Below are 27,074 nucleotides of genomic sequence, written 5' to 3'. Positions count from 1 at the left end.
CACACCTAGACTGCAAAGGTTATTCATGTCACCAGGGACTGCTGAGCACATGACATTACATCAATCACATCATGCGGTTGATGGAGTGATGGTGTATCCTTCTGATGGCAAAGCTTGGAAACACTTTAACAGTGTGCATCCTCACTTTTCAGCTGAATCAAGGAACGTGTGTCTTGAGTTGTATACAAACGGATTCAACCCATTCGGGTCATTTGCTGCTCCTTGTTCTTGTTGACCAGTCATACTAATGTTTTATAACTTACCACTGGGGATGTGTATGAAGCCGGAGTTTATGTTTTTATCTATGGTCATACCAGGTCCGAGTAGTCTGGGGCGGAATATAGATGTTTATCTTCGTTCGTTGATTGATGAGTTAACACAGTTGTGGTCCTTTGGAGCTTTGACTTATAACATCTCGAGGAAATAGAATTTTTGTTATGAGAGCAGCTTTGATATGGACTATCAATGATTTCCCAACTTATAGAATGGTTTTTAGTTTGAGCACGTATGGAAAGCTAGCATGTCCATACTGTATGGAGAACAACAAAACATTCACGCTAACAAACGGGGGTAAAGCTTCTTCTTTTTTACTGTCACCGTTGTTTCTTGCCATCGAATCACAAGTACAGAAAGAACAAAAAGGATTTCTTTGTTAGCAGAGTTGAAAATGATGTTGCACCCCCGCGTCTTTCAGGTGAAGAATTGCTTAATATTGTGTCAGAGTACAGTGACATTGTGTTTGGTCTCCAATCAAGTAAGCAGAAGTTTCCTAGTTTTGGTTTGACCCATAATTGGGTAAAGCAAAGTATCTTTTGGGAGCTTTCTTATTGGAAGACCAATCTTCTCCACCATAACCTTGAAGTCATGCACATTGAAAAGAACGTGTTTGAGAACATTTTCAACACCGTCATGGATGTGAAGGGGAAGAAAAGTGACAATATCAAAGCTGGATTGGATATAGCGTTGTTTTGTAACTGTAAAAACATGGAGTTGATTTGTGATGGGTCACGGGTCACAAAACCAAGAGCAAGCTTCGTGTTAGATAAAAATGCACAACTACTAGTTTATAAATGGCTTAAGAGTCTGAGTTTCCTCAATGGACATGCCTCGAACATATCAATGCTGGTTAATATAGAGGAATGCAGATTATATGGAATAAAGAGTCATGACTGCCATGTGTTTATGCAAACACTCATCCTATTAGCTTTTTGTGATTTGTTGCCAAAGGAGATATAGGATGCACTAATGTAGATTAGTCATTTTTTTATAGATATATACTCCAGCAAGTTGAATGTTGATCACATTGAAAGGCTTGAAACGAATATCGTCGAGACATTATGCAAACTTGAGATGATATTCCTTCCATTATTTTTTGACTCAATGGAGCATCTTCCCATACATTTACCATTTGAGGTTAGATATTACAGTTGCTATGTAATTCATAATTAAATGTTTTTTTTGTTTTTTTTATTGATAATTTTTTATTAATTCTATATATTTATATATATGCAGGTTCTTGTTCAATCTTTAAAAAAAAAAATGTTAAGAACAAGGCGTATGTTGAGGCGTCAATATGTGAGGCCTATATTGTTGAGGAGATCTCAATATTTATCTCATATTATTTCGAACCTCATTTAAAATTGAGGATCAATCATGTTCCACGGCATAATGGTGGTGCTGAAGTGCCTTCAAGTGGTAACTTGTTAATATTCTCCAATCCTGGATGACCAACACCTAAAAATGTCATGAGAGGAAGATATTTGTCTGAAATAGAGTTCAGACAAGCACACAATTATGTCCTATTTAACTGTGATGAGCTGAGATGTTTTATTAAGTAAGTAGATGTTTGGCTTAAACTTTGTCAAGAGTGTACTATTTATGTTTTGTGATACCATAAACTCATATAATTTGGAACAACCTTGCAGGCAACATTGACGATACTTACTGTCCAATAACTCACAGCTGACCGAATCCCAGATCTTTCAATTACAAGATGAACAATTTGCCATGTGGTTTAGAACACATGTAAATCCTATCACAAACCCATTATCTCTTGCAATGTAAGTAATTGTACGTCAATATTACAAAATATCCGTTTAATTTTATTCAAACGCTATTGGTATGACACAACTAACAAAGGAATCAAAGTACATCCTCACTGTGGTCTCGTTGAAATCAACTCAAAAGCTAGACACCACAACGTAAATGATGTCTTTGTTTTCGCAAAACAATGCCAACAAGTTTATTACATATACACCCTTTCCTTTAGAAGGGACCGATCAAGAGTTGATTGGTTATCCATTTTAAAAACCAAACCCAGGGGTTATGTCGAGGTTGTTCAGGATGAGAACGAAGACACAAGTGTGATAAATAAAGTCTTTCAAGCTAGTGAGTTGGTTGAACCATACTGAGTCGCTCCTTCAATTGACTTAGAAGAAAAATTGAATTTTTGTGTTTTCAATGATAGTCTTATTGATGTTGACGCAGAGAACTTGAATGTCGTTTTCAGCTCTAATGGACTAGAGAATGTTGATGAAGAAGATGATAACCACATTGAAGAGTGCGATGAAGCTGATGATAACAATTCAATTGAGGACGAAGATGAAAATTCTAACTAAGCATGTTGTAAAGCATTATTTTTATAATGTAATATTAAGGATGATATTTTGGAACATGAAATATTTATTCTTCTTTAATTGTCAGCTCTTGTTATTGTGTTGTGTGTGTTGTAAGTTTGCAATTCAAGATTTTGTGCAGGACGATAGATAGAAATACATGGAGAAGCTGCAACAATATTGACAGTTTCTCCAACGAAATTACCAACGGACTGGCACCCGTCGGTAATAAACCGAGAGTTGAAAAATATTTATGGATATACCAACGGAATGGAACCCATCGGTATTTGACTGAGAGTTGCAAAAAAATTACAAAATTTTTTCACTGTCACCGACGGATATACTGACGGACTGGCACCCGTCGATATTTGACCAAGAGTTGAAAAAACATTACAGCCCCTACCATTATCACTGATGGATATACCAACAGATTCACCAACGGGTAACGTACCGCCCAAAGCGCACGCCTATCAAAATGTTAGATCGTTTGGCACATTTAACGACGAACGAAGCAAACCCAAGACGCCCGTGCTCTGACACACGGTTACCAACAAATTTACCGACAGACTGAAAAGTCTAGCGTGATTTTCAAATTTTTTTGGTGCGGAATCAATTAATTACCGACGAAATTTAATGCCACCGACAATAATACCGACGGGTAGCGTACCGCCCGAAGCACACGCCTATCAAAGCGTCAGGTCGGTTGGCACATTTACCAACGGACGAAGCAAACCCAAGACGGCCATGCTCTGACACGCAGTTACCAATAGATTTGTCGACGGACTGAAAAGTCTGGCGAGATTTTCAAATTTTTTGGTGCGGAATCAATTAATTACCAACGGAATTTAATGCCACCGACAATAATAAATGTTCATCGGTAATTCTGACGGAAAAATTGCAATATGAATCCCCCCCTCTGGGTTCATTTTTTCTCTTGCTCTTCATCTCTATTTCTCTTCTCCTCTCCGTTTATATTATTTTTTTGCAAGAGATTGTGTTCTTTTGGTGCTAGTTCTAGCATATTAAAAGGTATCTATTCTTCTTTCTTTATCTTTGTAATTTTTTATTTTTTTTATTTTAATTATGATTATTTTTTTGGTGTTCTTTGTTTTGTGTATTGTTTGTAGAGAAAATCTTCAAATCAATACACTATTAAGGTAAGCATTTTTTATTCCTAAATTTATTTTGAATTTATGTAGTGTTTTTTTGTTTTATGTTTAGGATGTTTTGTGTAGTGTTCTTTGGTTTTTTTTTTCTTTTTATTTATTAATTTTATGATATTATTGTTTGTATTGCCATAAATGTTATCATTGAATTTATGTTTAAAATGTTAATTTAAATATAGAATTAAATGTAATTAGTTTATCTTAATTTTATGATATTATTGTTTGTTTTGCAATAATTGTAATTGTTGAATTTATGTTTTAAATGTTAATTGAAATATAGAATTAAATTTAATTAGTTTTATCTTAATTTTAGGATATTATTGTTGGTTTTGCAATAATTTTAATTGTTGAATTTATGTTTTAAATGTCATTTGAAACATAGAATTAAATTTAATTAGTTTATCTTAATTTTAGGATATTATTGTTTGTTTTGCAATAATTGTTATTGTTGAATTTATGTTTTTAAATGTTAATTGAAATATAGAATTAAATTTAATTAGTTTATCTTAATTCTAGGATATTATTGTTTGTTATGTTGTTTATTATTTTGATTAATTTTAATTGTTATTCATGAATTTGTATTGATGTTGGTTGAAAAAATATAGATGTTGAATTTCTATAGATGTTAGGTTGTGTAGAGTTGATTTTGCAATATTTGTGTAATTATTAATTGATTGAATTTCTATACATGTTAGGTTGTATATATAATGTTGCTGGAGTCAATTGGATTGTGGTTAATGTAAAAATTGCAGGTTTGGAAACTGTGGGTCATTTCTAGTATAAGGGAGGTGTTGCCGAATTTTTTTAAATGATTGAATTTCTATAGATGTTAGGTTATATATGATGCTGCTTGAGTCAATAGGATTGTGGTTATTGTAAAGATTGCAGGTTTGAAAACTGTGGATAGTCTCTAGTATAGGGAGGTGCCGCCGAATTTTTTTAAAATAATCAAAGTTAAATTATGTAACAATTTGTATACATTTATGTAGATGCGTCGAATAAAATTTACAGCACGTCACCAGCAGACGGATGATGCTAGTTCTTCTAGTAGTGAGGAGGGCATCGCCTTAGGTGCTGATCACGGCGAGGCATCCGCGTCAACTTGTGATGCTGGCTCTTCTAACGCATTTTCATACTGCAGAGGTGGTGTGTCTTCACAACGGGGTCAATTCACCTGCAAGTATCTGGCATAGTGGAAGGATGACCTCTAAATATAAGTTTATTTAAGTTTTAGTTTTTTTTATATATACTTATAACATAATTTATAAACAACAAATTAATATTTTATTAATTTTATTTAATTTCAGGTTCACAAACATTGAGACTGCCAGGACAATAACATTGGCGTTTAAATCATCTATGGGGATTCCATTGTTTCAATGGAGTCAGTTCTCCAGACATCCTGAGTGGAGACCTAATATTGATGTCTGGTTTCGGCGATTTCAGGTAGGTGTAAATTTTTAATTTCCAATTTATTTTTAATAAATAATTTTATAATTTTATATCTTGTAATATTTTTATTTTAAATGAATTATTTATATACACATAATAAATTTGATTGAGATAGCGCGGACAACAATATTGTTAGGATGGTATAAAAAAATCACGTGGCAACTAGGTAACATCAAAAATAATATTTATTTTTAATTTTTAATTTTATGTTCTAAATTCTAATTAGTTACTGTGGAAGTAGGTTGCGTGATTTTTGGTATGACACCTAAAAAAAGGCTAAAATAAATGTGAGGGACAACGATCTTGAAGGATGGAATGAGATGGTGGTTTGGCGGGAATTCAAACCGCCATTCATCTCGAGAGATAAATGGGAGGCATATATTGAGCACGTGATGTCTGAGCGGTTCTCACGGTGCTCACAGTCCGGAGCCAACAACCAGAACCGGCAAATTCATGGTTTGGTGGCCACGCATACTGGCGGCTCCGTCCTGTTTAGCACACATACGAAGCGGATGGTAAGATTAATTTAAATGAAATATATTGCTAATTAATTTGTTGTTGCTTATAAATATATTTAACTTGCAACTTTTTTTTCTTACAGGCTACGTCTTTCGGACGCGAGCCGAGTCCAATGGAGCTATTTGTAGAAACGCACGTGCGGAGTCAAAACCGCCAAAAGGGGGTGCAGCAATACATGGACAACCGTGCCAAACACTTTGTGGTATGTTCGTTCAATCATTTGATTTCATATGTTATTGTTTTCTTGAATTGAATATAATGATTTAAAAAAAAATCAGGAAACCTATAATAGCCGGTTGAAGGAGAGATATGGGGACGATCCTTCAACCGATTGGATTTTGATCTGGATTTGTGGATGGAGGTCGGGTCGTCTAGTGGACTCAATAAAAATCGGGTGTACGGCCTCTCCAACACTACAGCTGAAAACTTGCGATCGGCCCATAGTGTCTCAACCGTTGGGAGCTCTCCGTTAGTATCAAGCACCCAGTCAGAGGAGTTCATAGCATTGAAACAACAATATCAACACCTCTCAATGGATTATGATCAGCTCCGTCAAATGGTTATGGAGATTAGATCAAAGATGGTTGATGATCCAAGTGCTCCCTTTTAGTTGTACGGTCCCGGCAACAACTAGCCTCCTCCTCCTCCTCCTCTATTTTAGTTTATTTTTATTTTTTAAAACATTAAATTTGTAATGAATATTTGGATGAATATTATTTAACATTATTTTTATATTTTTAATGTTTAAAAAAAATTTATTTGGTTATTAATTTTTTTTCCTGTTAATAAATAATTTTTTTTTTGTATTTTAAATAAATACCGACGAATTTCCAAACGGAAACATGTCGTCGGTATTTTACCGAGATTTGCAAAAAAATTATTGTCCATGCCACAATCGCCGACGTATATATTTCGTCAGTAATTTCCATTACTATTACCAACAGATATATTCCGACAGTATTTGATAGGGAGTTTAGAAATATTTACCGCCCATGCCACAATCACCGACAAATGGTCCATCGGTAAACACCATTGGAAACACAAACTGACTTATTCCGTCTGTAAAATTCTCACGAGTAATTTTTTTGGCGCGTTTCGCCATCTGTAATACTGTCGGTGGTCTGTCGGTGTTTGGTTTTTTTTTATTACCGTCAGAATTGGCGATGTAATCGGAAATTACCGACAATCCAAATTTCGACTGACAGATTCCATTAGTGCGACCGTCGGTAATTTTTTTACCAACAGGTCATGTGCCTCACACTGACGGACCGAATCCGTCTGTAAAACTATTTAATGGTGTAGTGTTTTTAAACACTTCCCCATATATGGTCGGAAAAAAAATACTATTTTTTTAAATAACTGGTATTTTTTATTAGTTTATGAGTTAGTTAAAACTAAATTTTCTTCTAAAATAATATTAAAGACTTGTAATTTAAAACTAAATTTTCTTCTAAAATAATATTAGAGGGAGTAATTTACCAAAATCTTGTGGATGTTAACCTTAATTAATATTTAAACTCAAAAGATTTAAAAAAAAATAGAGAGAACGTAACCACTGAAAATGTGACTAGTTCCACCTTAATATTTATACTCAAAAGATTATAAATTGTCGACCGAAAAGCCACTTAATTAAAATATGCCGACCAGAGACTTCTAAAATAATATTAAAGACTTGTAATTTAAAACTAAATTTTCTTCTAAAATAATATTAGAGGGAGAAATTTACTAAAATCTTAATGGATGTTAAATTGTTAACCTTAATATTTAAACTCAAAAGATTAAGAGAGAGAGAGAGAACGTTACCACCGGAACTGTGACTCGTTCCACCTTAATATTTATACTCAAAAGATTAAATTGTCGACCGAAAAGCCACTTGATTAAAATATGCCGATGATCAGAGAAAGCAACTGCTGCTCGACAAAACGAAGAGAAGCAAAGAAGGAGGACTGCTCGACAAAAGATGATCAGATTAAAATATGCCGATGATCAGAGAAAGCAACAGCTGCTCTTATCATGGTCGTGCTGGTAGAGTTCCTCAACACTTAATCCTAAGGGCTTACCACAACTTTCTCAGTGATCTCCTGTCCTTTTGCCTTAATAATATACAAACACAAACACGACATTTGGTGAAGAATCGAGGTGGCTTATCCTTGGACGGAACAAAACATATATACTGACAGCTGAAAAGTCGAGCCAGTAGTCCTCCTCTACGCTAGGAAACATCATAAAAAGTAAAACTATGTGCTTCTTTGGATACCCAAATGTTCTTCTGTAGAGAATTTACAAAGAAATAATTAGTCATTTTGTTGTCCATGGAAGGAGCTCAGAGGGTTTTGGTGATCCAAGATGCATCAGGGGAAGTTAGTTCAAGTGCCATCAAGTGGGCACTGCATGGGTTATCACTTAAGCCTGGAGATATGCTCACCCTTCTTGGTGTTCTTCACTTGGTCAATATCCCTTGTAAGTAAACTTACACCAGAATTTCTCTGCAAGGCAAGATATAAATGCTGATTCTGGATGAGCTGATCATGGGGCTAAATCCTTTTGTTCGAAAAATTGTTCTCGATCAATAAATTCCTGGGAGTTTTTAATAATAAAAACTAAAGCAGATTTTATGCCCTTTTCGCTTATGAATCTGTTCTTGTATTTATTTAGTACTGTGTGTTTCTTTTCTCTACATTTTTTAGTGGGATACAAAAGCAGAATAGACAGTTCCACGTTCGGAGTAAATCAGAATATTGTTGACATGGTAGCTACAGGGAAGAAAAATGAGTATGAAAATCATGGGGAACTCAAGGAGCTATCCAAGCTGTATGAAATACACAAGGTATTTAGCAGAATCTAAGGAAGATGCACCTCAGGATGAACTGCTTGTCCTGGGGTCACTGGCAGGCTTTGAAAATTTTGAGTTCTAATCATGGTATTTCTGAAACATCTAATAAAAACTTTTTCATGAAATCCCAGGTTGAGTTGAAGATAGAGGTGGCTACAGGGCCTTCACCAAAGGAAGTTGCTTTAAAGATAGCTCAAGATTTGAAGGCAACATGGATTATACTTGACAGGTGCAAATAGGACTGCACTATTGCAAACTTGTTCACTCCTTGTTAATTATATACAACTCTTGCTAAGCTCTATATATATATGCGTAGTAGCGAGTGCATGTCTGCATTTCAATTCAAAATTCCCAATTTCAATGGCTTGGAAATTGAAAAGAGAGTTACTAATTAACATAAAATGTTTGAATTATCAGATATGTTTATGCTTCCCTTGATTTGCTGTTGGATATTGTGGTTTCTCTTAATTTTAATTATTTCATCTTGTATAATATATTTTTGTTTCTTAAACGATTGATGTTCTAAACAGCCTGTGATGCTCATCAAAAACTGTAAAATTAACAGATCCTTTCACAGAACAATGAAGAAAGACAGAAAATACTTCCTCCAAAAGCTTTCGTGTGGGATATCAAGAATGAAACGCAACAACAGCATTGAACAATTGAGAGGACCAGAAGATTCTACAGAAGCCAATCAAAATGAAAGAGTACGCAACATATGTCTATCTTATGATGAAATGATTCCCGGATCCCTAGAGCATCAAGAGCTTTTCAGCATTGAACTTCTCCATCCAAGTAAGTTTGTAGGTCTACGCATATGCATTCACAGTTTGGTTCGCATTTGCATAAATTCTCATGCTTTTCTGACCAAAATTTGTTGCGTTTACAGTACACTTGTGATGTCTTGGATACAGTTCTCAAAAAAATATTTTCTAAGACAAGAATATTTATAATGATCCATTGATAGGGCAAACAGAAGTCATTCAACCAAGCCAGGTTGAAGCACTAACACAGAGCAGCGGCGGAGATGAAGTGGTGGTGGAAGAATGGCAACCTGAAGTGACATTTAAAAATTCAATATGTAACCTTTGCAAGATTAGGCGACCGCATAGTGGATGGATAAGGCACTTCACGTTTGAAGAACTTCAAGCTGCTACAGATGGTTTTTCAGCAAAGAACACTATATATGAAGGTGGAATTGCTACTGCATGCAGGGGTAAGCTAAGCAATAATCTGAAAATTGTTGTCAAGCAACACAAATCTTCAAGCCATCAAGGAGAAATGAATTTCAAATCAGCAGTCCGTCTGCTCAAGAAAGCTAGACATGACAATGTGCTCATGCTACTGGGATCCTGTACAGAACCAAGTGTCAGATTGCTTGTATACGAGTATGCATGCAATGGTTCAGTTAATCATCACATATCAAGTAAGTGAAATCTATTCAACATGAACATGCAATTCAATCTTTAAACAGAAACTCAATTTCTTGTATCCCTGAAATTCAATAATTCTAAGAAGAAAACAAAGTGAAATCTCTTGCATGATGCAGAGCACTGCCCCTTACCTTTGACATGGACAGAAAGGATGAAGGTAGCAATGGGTGCTGCTAGAGGTTTAGACTACCTGCATAAGAACAACATAATTCATGGAAACATGAGAACAAGTAACATTGCTCTAAATCATGATTTTGAACCAATGGTAATGTAATGACTCAAAACTAGATACTAAAACGCTATTCTATCAATATCAACACACCCTTTGTCATCATGCTTCAGAAACTGAATATTTTGTCGTAAATCAGCTTGGAGATTTCGGCATCTCAACAGAAAATCCATCAGATGATATAGATTTTGAAGATGGATACGTAGCCCCAGAATATCAAGAAAACAGGAAACTTTCAACAAGGACAGATGTCTATGCCTTTGGCGTAGTCCTACTGGAGCTGATCACTGGCAGGAATGCTTCAGACAAGAAGCCAGGGGAGAAAGGTCTTGTGAAATGGGTAACCAAAATACCATACATTTAACTTTTGAAAATTGATTCCTAACTTAAATAGCTACAAATAGAACGACTAGAAAAATTTAATTCCACCTTAAGAATGTGTTACTGTATGAGAAATCCCATCTTAACAGGAAACTGTCAAATTTGGGCAGAATTTTTAGTTTATCAAAGTAATCATGCTTGAAATTATTTACATATTTTCCACAATGATTCTTGAACAGGCAAGGCCATTTCTGAAAGACAAGAGGCTTCTTGAAATACTCGACCCCAGAATTGACAGCTCCTTTGATTCTGAACAGCTTTACTGGATTGGTCTAGTGACACAGAAATGTCTCTGTAACGATCCTAAGAAACGATTAACCTTGGATAAGGTAATTGCTTAGATTTTGTCAATGAAATCCAATCGCAACAAGAATCATACATAGGAATCAGCATGACAAAAGATGGTTGATTGTTATGCAAGGAATTAAAATACATTTTATCTACTTATTTCCTTTCAGGTGGCATCTGCGCTAGAATGCATAACAGAGAGAAAACCATGCCAAGTGATTCAAGATCTTGCTGCAGCCAAATCTTACTTCTACAGCACATTTGAATTCAATGGATTTCGAAGGTATGATAAATCATTTAAAAGAGACAGCTTCAGCGTAGAAATAGACGATGAAAGCCGAGCTAGCAGCTCATTTTCGTTTAATTCAGCAAGTTTCAGTAGGAGCCCCACAAGTAGTGTGAAGAGTGACAAAATGTGGAGAGAGAAATCTGGAAGTAGAATATCTTATTCAGAAATGCTTGACTAAACATCAGTTGTGGTGTTTTTCAGTTTGATCTGTATTGATACTTGAATGCTCGTGGAGTAGTTCCGAACTGTTATGACCGTTGCCTTATCATAGGAGAACTGGAATTGATGATTAAATGTGAAGCTGTTTATAGCTAGATCTCGAAGATCAACATCAAAACAAAGATTTTGATTGTCAAAACCTTACGGTGATTTTCTCCTTCATGATCTGCACTTTTTTCACATCAGACCATCGAAGACAACCCGCTTAGTGCATATGCAAGTTGTTTGTTCAAGGAATTCACATGATTAACGTCGTCAATGGATTAATATTTCTTAAGTAACACATATAGCGTTTTATTCAGCAGTGAAGATCATATAATCTGTAGTCGTCTATAAACACAAAAGGTGAAATTAATACATTCATAAAGAGAATTACCACAAGAGATGTAAAAGAAATGATGATTCCAAATACTAGAACTCCATTGACTGCTCCAATGAAGCGCTGGCTGTAATAAAATTGAATTTGAAGTTATCTTTTCTTCATTCAATTTACTGGAAAAAAATAAAGAGAGAGAGAGAGATATAGAGATGTTTGCAAACGAAACATGAACTAAATCTGATCCTCTACAAAGCCTGCCAAAATTCAAGATGCAAGAGATGCATATATCATCATATATTTGTATCAAATCACAAAAATTATGGTATGATATGTTTAGAAAATAATATAAATCATATTTTGATATCTCATTTAATAACTTAAGTTTTTAGGTTGAGATGGTTCTTTAATATCACTACAAGATTTCACAGTTTTACCGACGGAAATATTCCGTCGGTGTGTGATAGAACTTTCGTCGGTAAAGTATTTACCGACTATATTACCGACGAAATACTCTCGTCGGAATACCTTTTGTCGGTGATTTCACATTTCGTCGCTATATCGGTCGGAAATACAAAAAAAACTTTTACCGACGGTTTTACCGATGGACCGTGCGCGCCAAAAAAAAAAAGTTTCCCGCTTGGAATATACCGACAGAATATTTTCCGTCGGTGTTATAAAAATACCGACGGACTAACTCCGTCGGCAAAAGTGTCGGTGATATTTTATACCGACCGAATATTTCCGTCGGTAAATTTATACCGACGGAGTTGTTCCGTCAGTGATGGTCGGTGACGGTGGCAGACACTGTCCAATGCCGACGGAGTTTTTCCGTCGGTAAATCCCTGTGTAATTGTTTTTTTTTAATTGTTTTTTAATTATTTTGAAAAAATAATATAAATTAATGGTAATACAAACCAATTATGCAAATAAAATTTATATTAAGCAACAAAAACTCAAAGTGAAATAATATTCATTACAAAATGAATGTGTTTCAAAAAAACATTAAACAAAATTTTAAATGTAAATAATGTTTATTAAAAATTAATATAAAGGTGGAGGAGGAGGAGGAGGATGGGGGTTAGGCGGCCAAAAAGGATTAGGCGCACATGTTCCACCTTGTGTCATGTTCATGACCATTTGCCGAAGCTCTTCATAGGCCGCTCTTTGTTGTTTAGACTCTGTTCTGTGTTGTTCGTTCGCCAATCTTTGCTCTTCTTTGAGTTGTGTGTATGCCTCTGATAGGTGGTCGCACCTTTGCTGCAAGGCCACAAACTCCTTAGATTGGGAGCTCGATACAGATTGGGAGCTCCCAGCGGTTGAAGCAGTACCGGTCGACCGCAAGTTGGCCGCGGTAGTGTTGGAGAGCTCGTAAACTCGATTTTTATCGGGTCCACCTGACGATCCAGCCTCCATCCACAAATCCGGATCGAATTCCGAATGGGTCGATGGATCGTCCCCGTATCTCTCCCTCAACCGATTATTATAGGTCTCCTGAAAAAAAAAATCATCATATTCAATTCAATAAACATAATAATAACTTACAAAATAAAATGGTTGAACAAACATACCACAAAATGTTGAGCACGGTTGTCAACGAACTGTTGCGTCCCCTTTTGGCAGTCATGACTTCGCACGTGCGTCTCCACAAACAGCTCCATAGGGCTCGGCTCACGTCCAAGAGACATAGCCTATAATGAAAAAAATGTATTAACAACAAATTAATTGAACGATATATTTCATTTAAATTAATCTTACCATCCGTTTCGCATGTGCAGAAAACGGAACGGAGCCGCCGGTGTGCGTTGTCACCGAGCCATGAATTGGCCGATTCCGGTTGCCAGCACCGGACTGTGAGCGTCGAGTGAACCGCTCAGACGTTACGTGCTAAAGATAGTGCGGCCATATATCTTCCGGGATGTATATTGGTTTGAAATCCCTCCAAACCGCAACATCGTTCCAGCCTTGGAACCCCTTATCCCTCGCTGTTTTTTTTGCTTTTTTCTGGGTGTCATACCAAAAATCACGCAACCTAATTCACGCACGAAAAAATTACATTTCAAAACATAAATAATTATGTAAAAAATAGTCGTATTGTTTTCGATGTTACCTAATTGCCGCGTGATTTTCCCACACCCTCCTCACAACAGTGTCATGTTCATCGTCCCAGTAGAATCGATGCTGTATATAAAAAAATAATTTTTTAAAATGTTAATAATTTATTTACAATTATAACTAGAATTTATTAGAAATAAGCTGAAAATTATATATTAACACGAACCTCAAATCTACGAAACCATGCATTGATTTGAGACATCCATTCAGGATGTCTGGATATCTGACTCCATTGAAACAATGGAATCTCCATCGACGCTTTAAACGCCGATGATATTACTCGGGCAGCCTTAATGTTTGTGAACCTAAAAAGAAATGAAATTAATTTGTGATTACTTCATAAATTATGTTTTAAATTTGTTTTTTTATATATATAAAAAACTAAAACCTTAACAAACTTACATTGAAAGATCGTCCTTCCACGGTGCCTCGTACTGGCAGGTAAATTGATTCCGCTTTGAAGGCACGCCGCTTCTGCGATGTGAAACATCGCTGGAAGAGGCAGCATCGGTTGACGGCGCAGGTGGTGTAGGTGCCTCTTCTTGAGAGGCACCTAAGGAAACATCATCATCGCTGCTAAACGAACTTTATTCGACTGGACGTGAACGACCAGCTCTGGTTTTCATTTTGCGCATCTAAACAATTTTATATTAATAATTGTATAATAAAATTCAAAAGTTAAAAAAAAATCGGCAGCACCTCCCCTATACTGGATACTACCCAAATCCACAAACCTGCAAATATTAACAATAGCCACAACCAATTGAACCAATCTATACTAATTATTCCAACATATTCAACTATTAATCCTAAGATAAATTCAACGTTAACAATTACAATTCACAAATTAATCAATAATTATATTCAAAACAATAAAAAATATGACAAAAAATAAATTCAATAAATTCAACAAATTAATCATTTTAATTCAACATTAACAATTATAATTCAACAAATTAATCAATAATTATATTCAAAACAATAAAAAATATGACAAAACATAAATTCAACAAATTATAATTCAACAAATTAATCATTACAATTCAACATTAACAATTATAATTCAACAAATTAATCAATAATTATATTCAAAACAATAAAAAAATATGACAAAAAATAAATTCAATAAATTCAACAAATTATACTTCAACAAATTAATCATTATAATTCAACATTAACAATTATAATTCAACAAATTAATCATTATAATTATGACAACAAAACAATAAAAAATATTCAAAAAATTCAAAAAAAAAAACCTACATCAATAAAAGGAACGAAATATACATACCTTAATAATGTGACAAATTCAAAACTTTATCTACATTACCAAAAAAAACACCAAAACAAGAAAATAACAAAAATAAAAACAACTAAAAATAAATTAAAAGTAAATAAATTAAATTGGAAATCGATAATTATTCCAACAAACGCAATTATTAATTCTAAGGTAAACTCAACATTAACAATATTAATTCAATAAATTAATCAATAATTATATAGGCAATACAACAATAAATTATATTCAATAAATTAAAAAAAAATATAGACTAACAATTAAATTAACAAATATTCAACAAATTCAAAAAATTCAAAAAAATTCAAATATTCAACTTTAACTAATTCTAAGTTAAATTAACTAATAACAATTCTAACAACACAACAACAAAAAATATTCAAAAAATTCAAAAAAAAAACCTACATCAAGAAAAGGAACGAAATATACATACCTTAATAATGTGTCAAATTCAAAACTTTATCTACATTGCAACAAAAAACACCAAAACAACAAAAAATAAAAAAAAACTAAAAATAAAATAAATTAGAAAAAAAACACATACCTTTTAATATGATGAAGATTTACAACACCAAATCTTGCTAGAGATTAAAGGTGAAAGTGTTTAAGGATTGAGGGGAAAAAAATGAAAAATCTGAGGTGAAAAACAGAGGAGAAGCGAAGCGGCGGGGAGAAGAAGAAAAAATGAGGCGAAGCGGCGGGGGCTGGAACTTATAGGGCAGTTTTATCGACGGACTCACCGACAGAATTAATATCCGTCGGTAAAAGGTAAAAAATTTCATTGGTAACAGGTCAAAAATCCGTCGGTATTTTTTGAATTTCGCCCCGAATTTTTAAAAGCCCTCCATATTTTTCGCAGTCCGTCGGTGATTCCGTCGGTAATATGACAAGTTCAGAGGCGCATTAATTCACACACTTTGGAAATCACGCGGTTCGTTGGTATTTCTGTCGGTAATGTGTGTGACCGACAAATTACCGACGGATCTATTCCATCGGTATTAGCATCGACAAATCTGTCGGTGAATCCGTCGGTCATTATGGCATTTTGTTGTAAATATTTTTGAACTCTCTGTGAGATACCGACGGACTAGAATCCGTCGGTATACCCGTCGCTGATTGTGGCATTTTGTTGTAAATATTTTTGAACTCTTTGTGATATACCGACGGAATATAATCCGTCGGTGTATGTGTCGGTGAAGCCGTCGGTAATGTCGTCGGTGTTGGTGGCATTTCGCGTAATTAATTTTGAACTCTCTATGATATACCGACGGATCACTATCCGTCGGTATGGACATCGGTAAGATTGCATGATGCAAGAAAGGTTGTCTTTGTATTGCCTGTTTACCTTCCTGCAGAAACTTAACTGATAAACTGTCCAGCACATAAACACAATAACCACATTGCTTAAACAGTAAATATTTTGTTTTAAAAAATACATCATCTATAATCTAAATTACATGAGACAAATGTTTTTACATAGGGCTTCATTTTCATAATTAGTCGGAATTTTCTTCTTCTTCCTCATCAGTTGAATTGTCATCATCTTCATCGCAATCTTCAATATGGATATCATCTTCTTCATCGACATTTGCTTCTCCGCTAGAGCTGAGAACAACATTCAACTCCTCTCCGTCAATATCAACAAGACTATCATCGAGAACTCGAAAATTTGAATTTTCTTCCAATTCAATCGAAGGAGCAACTCGATATGGTTCAACCAACTCACGAACTTGAAAGACTTCATCTCGCACACTTGTGTCTTCGTTCTCATCCTAAACAACCTCGACACGACCCCGTGGTTTCGTTTTTAAAATGGAAAACCAATCAACTCTTGAACGATCCTTTCTAAATGAAGGGGTGTATGTGTAATAAACTTGTTGACATTGCTTTGCGAAAACAAAGACATCGTTTATGTTGCGGAGTCTAGCTTTTGAGTTGATTTCGACCAGACCATGGTGCGGATCAACTCTGATTCCTCTGTCCGTCGTGTCATACCAATAGCATTTGAATAAAAACACTTTATTCTGCTCGATATGATATTGCAGTTCGACGACCTCTTCTAATATACCATAGTAGTCAACTTCTAACTGGCTACTTGTGGATCCCTTAACACAAACACCGCAGTTGTATGTCTTTCTTCCTTGCCCGTATTCTTTAGTATGGAAAACATATCCATTGACAAAATACCCGTTGTAGCACCTAACTTTTCTTTCAGGGCCGAGGCTTAGTGAAGACAATGACTTGGGCGCACTCCTTCCCATTTGATAAACCTTGTAAATATATGTAATTAAATGTACATCAATACACGGTAAATGAACGAGAATCTCGTAATGACATGCATACGTTAGAATGAGTTTGTGATAGTGCTTACATGTGTTCTGAACCATGTGGCAAATTGTTCATCTTGTAATTGAAAGATCTGGGATTCGGTCAGCTGTGAGTTATTGGAGAGCAAATATTGTCGATGTTGCCTGCAAGTGATAATGAGTGTATGATATTACAATATATAATTAACAGTATATTACTGACAAAGTTTAATTAGTATTACACATATATAGATTTACTGAATAAATGGTCTCAGCTCATCACAGTTAAATAGAACATAGTTGTGTGCTTGTTTGAATTCTATTTCCGACAAATATCTTCCTCTTACGGCATTTTTAGGTGTGGGTCGTCCAGTATTGGAGAATATTGACAAGTTCCCACTGGAAGGCACTTCACCGCCATCGTCATGCCGTGGAACGCGATTGATTCTTGTTCTCAGATGAGGTTCGAAATAGTACGAGATAAATGTTGATATCTCTTCAACAATATAGGCCTCAGATATCGAAGCCTCAACATGCGCCTTGTTCTTAACCTTTTTTTTTAGATTAAACAAGTACCTGCATTGAAGTACAATTCAAGTATTTTCAAATAAGAAAAACATAGAAAATACTTTAAGATATGAATTCCATTGCAACTGTAATATCTCACCGTTCGAATGGGTACATCCATCTATACTGGACCGGTCCTCCAGCTTTTGCCTCGAACGGTAGATGTATAGGGAGATGCTCCATTGAGTCAAAAAATGAAGGAGGGAATATCATCTCAAGTTTGCATAGTGTCTCGATGATATTCGTTTGAAGCATCTCAATGTGCTCAACATTCATCTTGTTGGAGCATATATCTCTGAAGAAATGACTGATCTCCGTTAGTGCATCCCATATTCCCTTTGGCAACAAATCACGAAAAGCTAATGGGATGAGTTTTTGCATAAACACGTGGCAGTCATGGCTCTTCATTCCATACAATCTGCAGTCCTCTATGTTAACAAGCCTTGATATGTTCGATGCATGTCCATCCGGGAAACGCAGACTCTTAAGCCATTTGTAGACTAGCAGTTGTGCGTTTTTTTCTAACACGAAGCTTGCCCTTGGTTTTGCAACCCGTGACTCGTCATAAACCAACTCCATATTTTTACGGTTATAGTATAAAGCTATATCCAATCTAGCCTTCATGTTGTCCTTTGTCTTCCCCTTCACATCCATGACGGTGTTGAAAATATTCTCAAACACGTTCTTTTCGTTGTGCATAACGTCAAGGTTATGGTGGAGAAGATTAGTCTTCCAATACGGAAGCTCCCAAAAAATACTTCGCTTTACCCAATAATGGGTCAAACCAAAACCAGGAAACTTTTGCTTACCTGATTGAAGGCCAAACACAATGTCACCGTACTCTGATACAACATGATGCAATTCTTCACCAGAAAGACGCGGGGATGCAACATCTTTTTCAACTCTACCAACAAAGAAATCTTTTATGTTCTTTCTGAACCTGTGATTAAGTGGCAAGAAGCGACGGTGATAGTCAAAAAAAGAAGCTTTACCTCCGTTTGCTAGCGTGAATGCCTTGTTGTTTTCCATGCAGTATGGACATGCGAGTTTCCCATGCGTGCTCCAACCAGAAAGCATTCCATAAGCTGGAAAATCACTGATAGTCCACATCAAAGCCACCCTCATAAGGAAATTTTGTTTCCTCGATATATCATAAGTCAAAGATCCGGAGGACCACAACTACGCCAGCTCATCTATCAACGGTCGAAGACAAACATCTATATTCCGCCCCGGGCTGCTTGGACCGGGTATGACAGTAGATAGAAACATGAACTCCGGCCTCATACACATTCCTGGTGGCAAGTTATAAACTGTGAGAATGACCGGCCAACAAGAATAGGGAGCAGCAAATGACCCAAATGGGTTGAACCCGTCTGTACACAACCCAAGTCGAACATTCCTTGATTCAGCAGAAAAGTCAGGATGAACACTGTTAAAGCGTTTCCACGCTTCGCCGTCAGAAGGATGCACCATCACACCATCAACGGCATCGTGTGTTTGGTGCCATGTCATGTGCTCAGCAGTCCTTGGTGACATAAATAACCTCTGCAGTCTAGATGTGATCGGGAAATATCTAAGTTTTTTATATGCCACTAGAGTCTTCCCCCTGCCAGTTCTGGGTTTGTAATGGGAATGCCCACATGTCATGCACTCGGTCATCTCAGCATTTTCAAGGTAGTATAACATGCAGAAGTTAGGGCACATGTCAATTTTCTGGTATCCTAAACCGAGGGGTTTCATCATGGACTTCGCAGCATAGAAGTTCTCTTTGAGCCTGTTCCCTTCAGGTAAAATGCTTCTTGCCCAATCAATAATTTTGTCATACCCGGCCTCACTCAACCCGTGATCTGACTTGATGGTGAACATCTGTGCCACAACCGATAATTTACTGTGGTTTGTGCAGCCATTCCATAATGGTTCGTCAGAATCTTTCAACAAATCAAAAAACCTAGCTGCCTCTGCATTAGGTTCTTCTTCTACGATTGGACATTGATTGACATTATCTTGATTCATTCTCATTGCATCCATAACCATGTTTCTGTAAGGATTAGTGTTGTCATTTGCCGCTTCATGCACGTTGCTAGCACTAGAAGTTGACCCAACCATCGTTTCTCTCATTCTCCTATTACTAACAAATACCTCTCCATGTGCATACCAACACTCATAATCCTCCACAAACCCTTTGTGTAGAAGATGCATCATTACAACATCTGGATGCAGATACTTTTTATTTTGACACTTCCTGCATGGACACCTAATACCGCCTCCAGTAAAATTTCTAGGAATAGATGTTGCAAAATTAATAAAACCCTGAACCCCGTTACAATAATCCATCCTCCGCAATCCTTGGGGTGAATCTAGATACATCCATGAACGATCATCCATGACTTCTATCGAACCTCTATAAAAAAGACCCATTAAGCAAGCTCTTAATTATTTCAAAACATAACATGTAATTCGGTAATTCTACAAATTAAGTTTTAACAATTTTCAAACAAATACAATCTTACAAAATCTAAAACAAACCATAACAAGTATAAAATTATACATTCATATACTACAAGTTTGTTTGAGAAATAACAATAAAACATGTACATCTACTAAAAAAAAATACATATACTAAAAAAACAATAAAATTGACATTTAAATGTTAAAATTTTGAAAGATAGAATTACTTACAAAAAATGATAAAATCCGTCGGTAAATCAGAACACGGATGCTATGACCACAAAACTTCAAGAAATACAACTTGTTGTGCTGAGATGAGGAAGATTTTTGTTTTGGGGCGAGGGGGGGCTAGTTATTTTGCAGATGGGGAGGGTTAGGATTAGGAAGAAGAAGGAGAAATGGGGGAGGAGAGTGTTGGCAGAGTGGCCATATATTCACTTTTGCCAACGGACTTACCGACGGTTTTTATTCCGTCGGTGAATCCGTCGGCGAAACCGTCGGTACTTCTGACGGGCAATCAACACGTCACCGAACGGACCTGCTATTCAAATCCCTCGGTGATTCCGTCGGTATTTTTAACGGTGCACCGGTCACGTCACCGGTACGGATCTGGCATTTCAAATCCGTCGGTGATTCCATCGGAAAAATCACCCGCCAAAACCTCTGCGCCACCTACCCGCCCTTTTTTCATTAATTCTAAATTTTTTGTCAGTAATTCGGTCGGTAATTACCGACGAATATTGTCCGTCGGTGATTTCGGCCGAAAAATACCGACAGAAAAAATTTCGTCGGTATGTCCGTTGGTATTTAGCGAATTTTTGGTGGTGTATAGTATCAGAACTTTGCTGATCAAACAGTCGCGAGTTTAAATCTCACCACTTTCATTCTAATTAATAAGAATTAAGCACGAACTAGTATAAACTGTGCACGTTTTTAATTTCAAAGACTTTTTCACATGAGAAAGTGTGTTAGAAAGTAATATAAAACTATTCTTAGAACCTCACCTAATAGTTTAAGCTTTTGGGTTGAAATAGTTCTTTAATATGGGATCAGAGCTTTACTAACCAAATGATTACGAGTTTGAATTTCACCACCCTATTTTATTTAATAAAATTAATTAATAGCACAATATAATGGTGGACACATGCGAGTTTCAAGCCCGAAAAATTTTTACTTGAAGGATGTATTAAAAGAATAATATAAATCATATCCTGAAAACTCATCTAATAACTTAAACTTTTAGGTTGACATGGTTTTTTAACATGCTAAACCAAATCTACATGCACCAATTACAACTGACCAGCTTAGAAGTGAATTCCAATAAAACTCAAGGAATAAGTTTTAGATTTATCTCCATCTTAAAGTAGACATCATCATTTTTCATTATTTTCCCGTTCAAAGTAGAATCTGAAGAGCAAGATTGACAACTTCATCACAGCAACGTAGTGAAGTGCAAATGCCAAACTTTAGCTGTGTGTATAGAAAGGGGCACTCATCCAGTCAATTGTCTCGGACCTCTAAAATTAGCTTTGAACTTTGTACAATGCAGGAAGCTCCATATGCAGGCATGACAGAACAATGCAGAAATTGATGATTCCAAGTTTACACAGCAAACAGTGATAGTATGAAACAATGCATGATGCTTCTGATTCCTCAAGCTAAGGATATATGAAACATATAACCAACCTTCCAAAGTAGCATATGCCTCCAAACACTAAGGAGAATAAGGTTGCACTTTCCCATCTGCAAACACAATGCAACCTGTCAGCACATACAAAATTCATAAACTGCTGACAAAAATTAATTGACAAAGACTGCTGATGAAACAACAAAGTGAGACATACAAATTAGGGCGAACACTTAGGCACATTAAAAAGCTAGAATTATGGCTCGTACAATGGAATGCCGAGAAAGTTCGTCAAAATATCTGAAGAGCGAGCCACATAAGCGATGAGAAGGGCATAATGGATGAATATGTATGACCAACTGCAAAACAAATCACAACGAATGTTCTTCATGTTCAATTCAAGTCAAAATAACTTAAACTGTAAGCAACAATGCACAGAGTGTCTGAAATTCATGAGCTAGAGAAGCTGCTCTCCCTTTCTCATCCTCAGCAAGTATATAGGAAAAAATAACAAGCAATAAAATCTTTTCTTCCAACATTTCTCTCTTCATTAAAAGCGCATAATACTATCAATGAGAGACCTAAAAAGTGTTCAAATCTCATTTTAGCACAGAAGACAGGAAGAGTTTCGATCGAGCCAGATTTAAAGAGAGCCCACAAACAGCGGTTACTGATCTAATCCTAATCTTATCATAAATCTCTCATACAGATACAAAACAGTAAACTGCAGAAATTAATTTCAATACTAGCTGTACTTACCAATGACACACCACCTGAACCCAATTCACACATTGTGTTCACATTTACTTCAGCAATGAGCAATCCCGTAGTAACCTACACAGTAGTATAAAAAGCAAAAATCACCAAACTAATCTTGGTAAAGATTGTTACCATAAAGATCCAGCAAAGAATGCAGGCAACCGAAGAGGCCAAAAATCCAGATTCTTGAGTCACAGCAGGAATTGCCAGGATCCCAGCACCTATCTAGATAATGGAGATACTTAGCCATGCTAAAAGTATAAAACTGCGTATAAACACGTACAACCAACAAGAATACACATATATATACCGTAGTGCCAGCAACCAGAAGTATTGCACTAGATAAACTTCCTGAAAACACAGAGGAACGACATGAAGACAGAATTGCATGCAACAAAGAGAACGGATTAAAGTATTTTTTTTATAAAAAAAAAAAAAAAAAAAGGAGACAGAACTGGGATACCAGGTTCTCTCTTCAAGGTGACCTGGTTAAGGTTAGACAAAAGCCTTTCAACTTCATATTCTTGCTGTTGGCTTCGAGACATGCATTGAAAGGACGTTCTTGATAAATAATATTGGTGATTTGTGTGTAAGTGTTGAAGTGGTCTTGATGGTGTCCATTGTTGTGGAATGTGCAAGAACTTGTGCTTTCTGCTTGCTGGGGTTATTGCAAGGGTTCGAATTTGTGAAGAACGAGAAGGCAGAGGCAGAGAAAGAGACATCGTTTTTTTTTATTATTGTTATAATAATGTCAGCCTGTGTTGGCTGCTCTGCTGCCTCCTTCTGGTGAGGAATGGAGAATGAAGAGGAGGGAGATTACAAGGCAACAAAAATCAAGATAACGTGGGCCAACCTTTACTTCATTCTCCTCCTTTACATGCTTTAAAAAAAAAACAAACCGGACCGGATTATCGAATTAAAACAATTAAAAAATATATTATTTTGATTAAAAAAAATTAATAAATTATTTTTCATGTTTTTTATAATATAATAAACTTTTAAAATTAATTAATAAGTTTTTTTAAACACGTCACTCAACACAATGACTAAATTATAATTTATTTTTTATTTAATTAATGTTTGATCCGAAACTCCATTACAAAGAGCATCATAAAAATACAACTTAGTCACTATAATTTATTAAGATTAAGTGATTATTCCTTATAGTATTAAAAATAACTAAGCAATCCTTTGATTGTTATTGACCATCTCAAATTTGTTATTTTTTTTTTTTTTTTTCATAACCAAGATTCCCTATCCTACCCACTTTACTTTTTTTATTATATTTTTTATAGAAATAAAATAAAATAATAAATTGAAAAAGGGTATGAATACCATAAAAGATTAAGAGGACTAAAAGAAAATAATTAATTTATAGTTTGTCACGTGCCAGGTTGCCTGAACAATAGAAAAAATCCACGAAAAACGCCAACCAAAATATAAACATTTTATGCGAGAAACACGCTCGAGAATCATGCCCGGCAGTCATCCCAAATACTGTACAATTGAAGCTTGAATTTCACTATTTTACCACTGAATTTATGTGCCTGTGATAGCAATACCAAGAGCAAACACAACCACCATGGCTTCTTCTCATCTTCTCTGCAATACTTTTCCCATTCAAACATCTTGCAATCGCTCAAGCAAAAGCAACATCTCTTCATTTAAGCCAAGTGGGTCCTTTTCTTTTTGTCAAAAACTTCAATTTCAAAGGACCCCAGTTGGTTAAAGCTGTTGAGAAGATAAGCTGAAGTTGATCTGCTGTACATAATAAGATGTTGATCTGCTATTGAAGTTAATCTGCTACAAATATTCCAGCTGGTATAGTTGAACTGATTGAGTTGGACTCAATCACTTGTGGCTCCTACTTTCTAGGCTTATGTTTGTATATATATACTTGATGTAAACACCACTGTGTTAATAAGAAATCAATAAAACAGTTCTTCATTCTTTTTCATCATCTAGTTTTCATGGTATCAAAGCAAGGATAAAAACCAAGCTTCCATAAAAATTCTCCAATGGAGGACATTACTGATTCAACAAGTATCAACAAAAATACTACCCTTCCAAACATGACCTTTTTAACCATTGATCCTTCTGATCCCGTTTTTATTCATGCATCAGATCATCCAAGCATGACTCTTGTTCCAAAGGTTCTTGATGGATCCAACTACGCCATGTGGAGACATTTCATTTTAATAAGTCTCAGGGCCAAAAACAAGTTGGGATTCATCAATGGAACCATATCAATACCAGGTGAATCTGATCCTAAATACATGTTATGGCAACGATGTAATGATATGGTTCTTTCTTGGATTCTCAACTCCTTAAATCAAGAGCTTGCCAATAGTGTTCTCTATGCTGAAACCCCCTCTGAAATTTGATTGGATTTGCAAGAACGATTCTCACAAGGTGATTTTTCTCATCATTATCAACTTCAACGTTCCATAATGGAATTGCAGCAAAATCAGGATTCCATCTTCGCTTATTACACCAAGATAAAAACACTGTGGGATGAATTAAAAATGAGCAGTCCAGCTATTCAGTGCACTTGTGGTGGAATGAAACAATTGTCAAACAATGAGGAAAAGATGAGACTTGGTCAGTTTATTATGGGATTAAATGAAAGCTATTCAGCTATTAGAGGGCAAATCATGCTCATGCAACCCTTACCAACTGTTAAGAAAGCATACTCACACTTATGTGAGGAAGAAAAACAACGTGGACTGGTTGAGCACAAGGTTACTGAACAGGTTCACGCCATGAATGTCAAAAGACCAGGCTATACTTCACAACGACCAGGCTATACTTCAAAAGATTTCTCTCGAAATTGGATGCCTGGCTCATCAACAATGCAAGGATCCAAGAAACGACTTCACTGCTCCTACTGTGATGGAACAACACATACAATGGAGAGATGTTTCTATTTGATTGGGTTTCTTGTTGGTCATGCTCTTCATGGCAAGAATGTTCAACCTAGGAATCGAGCTCAAAAGGTGGCTGCAAATCAAACAGAAACCGAATCATCTCACACCAACATCAAGTCTGTTCAAATCTCTTATCAGCCTCTTCAATTCACTCCTGAAGAATTTTCACAAATCAAAGCCTTCTTTCAAACCGAGAAATCCACAGTCTCTGCAAACTATACAGGTAACTCCACTCCATTTTGTTCATCATCCATGACTCACAATTCCAAGTTTATTCAATGGATCATTGACAGTGGAGCTACTAACCATATAGCTACTTTAGTTGTTGATAAAGCCATTATTTCTATGTTCTCTCAAGTCACCTTACCAAACGGTTCCCTTGAAAAAATTACAAGTGCTGGCTCTGCATATATTACCAAAAATATACATGTTCATGATGTTCTTTGTGCACCCTCATTCCATGTGAATCTGCTTTCTGTCAGTCAGCTCACATCCACTTTAAATTGTTCTGTCCACTTCTTTCCCACTTTTTGTATATTGCAGGACCTTGCTACGAAGAGGATGATTGGCCTGAGGAAGCAAAGTAAGGGACTATACTACCTTATGCCACAATCAGAATCACATTCAACAACACCAATCTCATATCAAGTCTCTTTTCCATCAGGAGTTGTTTGGCACAACAGATTAGGACATCCATCAAAATTACCCTCCCATTTTTTGTCAAAATTAATCCCATCTTTTGTTTATGATTCGCAACATTCATGCGAAGTTTGTCATTTGGCAGATTCCATCGGTGTGACCGTCAGTACTTTTTTTACCGACAGTTCATGTGCCTCACACCAACAGACCGAATTCGTCGGTAAAACTGTTTAATGGTGTAGTGTTTTTAAACACTTCCCCATGTATGGTCGGAAAAAAATTGCTATTTTTTTTAAATAACTCGTATTTTTTATTAGTTTATGAGTTAGTTAAAACTAAATTTTCTTCTAAAATAATATTAAAGAGTACTTGAAATTTAAAACTAAATTTTCTTCTAAAATAATATTAGGGGAGTAATTTACCAAAATCTTATGGATGTTAACCTTAATTAATATTTAAACTCAAAAGATTAAAAAGAAAAAAATAGAGAGAACGTAACCACCGAAACTGTGACTAGCTCCACCTTAATATTTATACTCAAAAGATTATAAATTGTCGACCGAAAAGCCACTTAATTAAAATATGCCGACCAGAGACTTCTAAAATAATATTAAAGACTTTTAATGAATGTTAAATTGTTAACCTTAAT

The 27,074-nt window shown here is 35.7% G+C and overlaps 3 protein-coding genes and 1 pseudogene across 12 annotated transcripts; 2 read left to right on the top strand and 2 right to left on the bottom strand.

The window, feature by feature from the left end:
* Positions 1-88: 88 nt before the first annotated feature.
* On the top strand, positions 89-2,618 carry LOC140954945 (uncharacterized; annotated as a pseudogene).
* A 5,028-nt stretch (positions 2,619-7,646) lies between these two features.
* On the top strand, positions 7,647-11,559 carry LOC140954677 (uncharacterized). Its single transcript, XM_073405105.1, is given in 9 exon segments — positions 7,647-8,212; positions 8,440-8,579; positions 8,717-8,814; positions 9,163-9,380; positions 9,553-10,011; positions 10,135-10,353; positions 10,442-10,587; positions 10,808-10,957; positions 11,087-11,559. Coding segments are annotated over 9 exon segments (1,875 nt in total). The 5' UTR covers positions 7,647-8,064; the 3' UTR covers positions 11,384-11,559.
* A 23-nt stretch (positions 11,560-11,582) lies between these two features.
* LOC118045344 (uncharacterized) lies at positions 11,583-23,699 on the bottom strand. Of its 10 annotated transcripts, none has more exons than XR_012168128.1 (8): positions 23,323-23,686; positions 23,170-23,210; positions 22,992-23,084; positions 22,860-22,934; positions 22,370-22,459; positions 22,160-22,216; positions 18,126-20,426; positions 17,631-18,034 (listed from the first exon to the last, which is right to left on the bottom strand). XR_012168128.1 is itself a non-coding variant. In XM_073405097.1 (8 exons), exons 7-8 carry the CDS (start codon positions 19,148-19,150, stop codon positions 17,713-17,715), a joined length of 1,347 nt encoding a protein of 448 aa, XP_073261198.1. In that variant the 5' UTR covers positions 19,151-20,426; positions 22,160-22,216; positions 22,318-22,459; positions 22,860-22,934; positions 22,992-23,080; positions 23,170-23,210; positions 23,323-23,699; the 3' UTR covers positions 17,631-17,712. The 10 variants fall into 10 exon arrangements, 7 of the variants coding, with proteins under 7 accessions (XP_034909838.1, XP_073261203.1, XP_073261201.1 ...); XM_073405097.1 differs by having other exon boundaries at positions 22,318-22,459; positions 22,992-23,080; positions 23,323-23,699; XM_035053947.2 differs by lacking the exons at positions 17,631-18,034; positions 18,126-20,426 and adding an exon at positions 11,583-11,870 and having other exon boundaries at positions 23,323-23,687.
* Positions 12,709-14,754, bottom strand: LOC140955388 (uncharacterized). The gene is made up of 6 exons (XM_073408056.1): positions 14,258-14,754; positions 14,022-14,160; positions 13,851-13,921; positions 13,499-13,772; positions 13,312-13,431; positions 12,709-13,234 (listed from the first exon to the last, which is right to left on the bottom strand). Exons 4-6 carry the CDS (start codon positions 13,499-13,501, stop codon positions 12,785-12,787), a joined length of 573 nt encoding a protein of 190 aa, XP_073264157.1. The 5' UTR covers positions 13,502-13,772; positions 13,851-13,921; positions 14,022-14,160; positions 14,258-14,754; the 3' UTR covers positions 12,709-12,784.
* Positions 23,700-27,074: the final 3,375 nt, after the last annotated feature.

This window comes from Populus alba, chromosome 1 (assembly GCF_005239225.2).
Source record: "Populus alba chromosome 1, ASM523922v2, whole genome shotgun sequence".
In the NCBI taxonomy this organism is placed as follows: domain Eukaryota; kingdom Viridiplantae; phylum Streptophyta; class Magnoliopsida; order Malpighiales; family Salicaceae; genus Populus; species Populus alba.
Note: the sequence above shows the minus strand (reverse complement) of the source record. Positions and strands in the feature narration are given on the sequence as shown.

Excerpts from the sequence above, each read along its gene's own strand:
- LOC118045344 (XM_073405096.1), bottom strand. The coding sequence starts at position 19,150 with ATGAGGGTGGCTTTGATGTGGACTATCAGTGATTTTCCAGCTTATGGA. Across the intron at positions 18,035-18,125 it reads TGGATGTACCCATTCGAACG|GTACTTGTTTAATCTAAAAA; the intron begins GTGAGATATTAC and ends ACTTCAATGCAG.
- LOC140955388 (XM_073408056.1), bottom strand. Across the intron at positions 13,235-13,311 it reads ACCGTGCTCAACATTTTGTG|GAGACCTATAATAATCGGTT; the intron begins GTATGTTTGTTC and ends TTTTTTTTTCAG.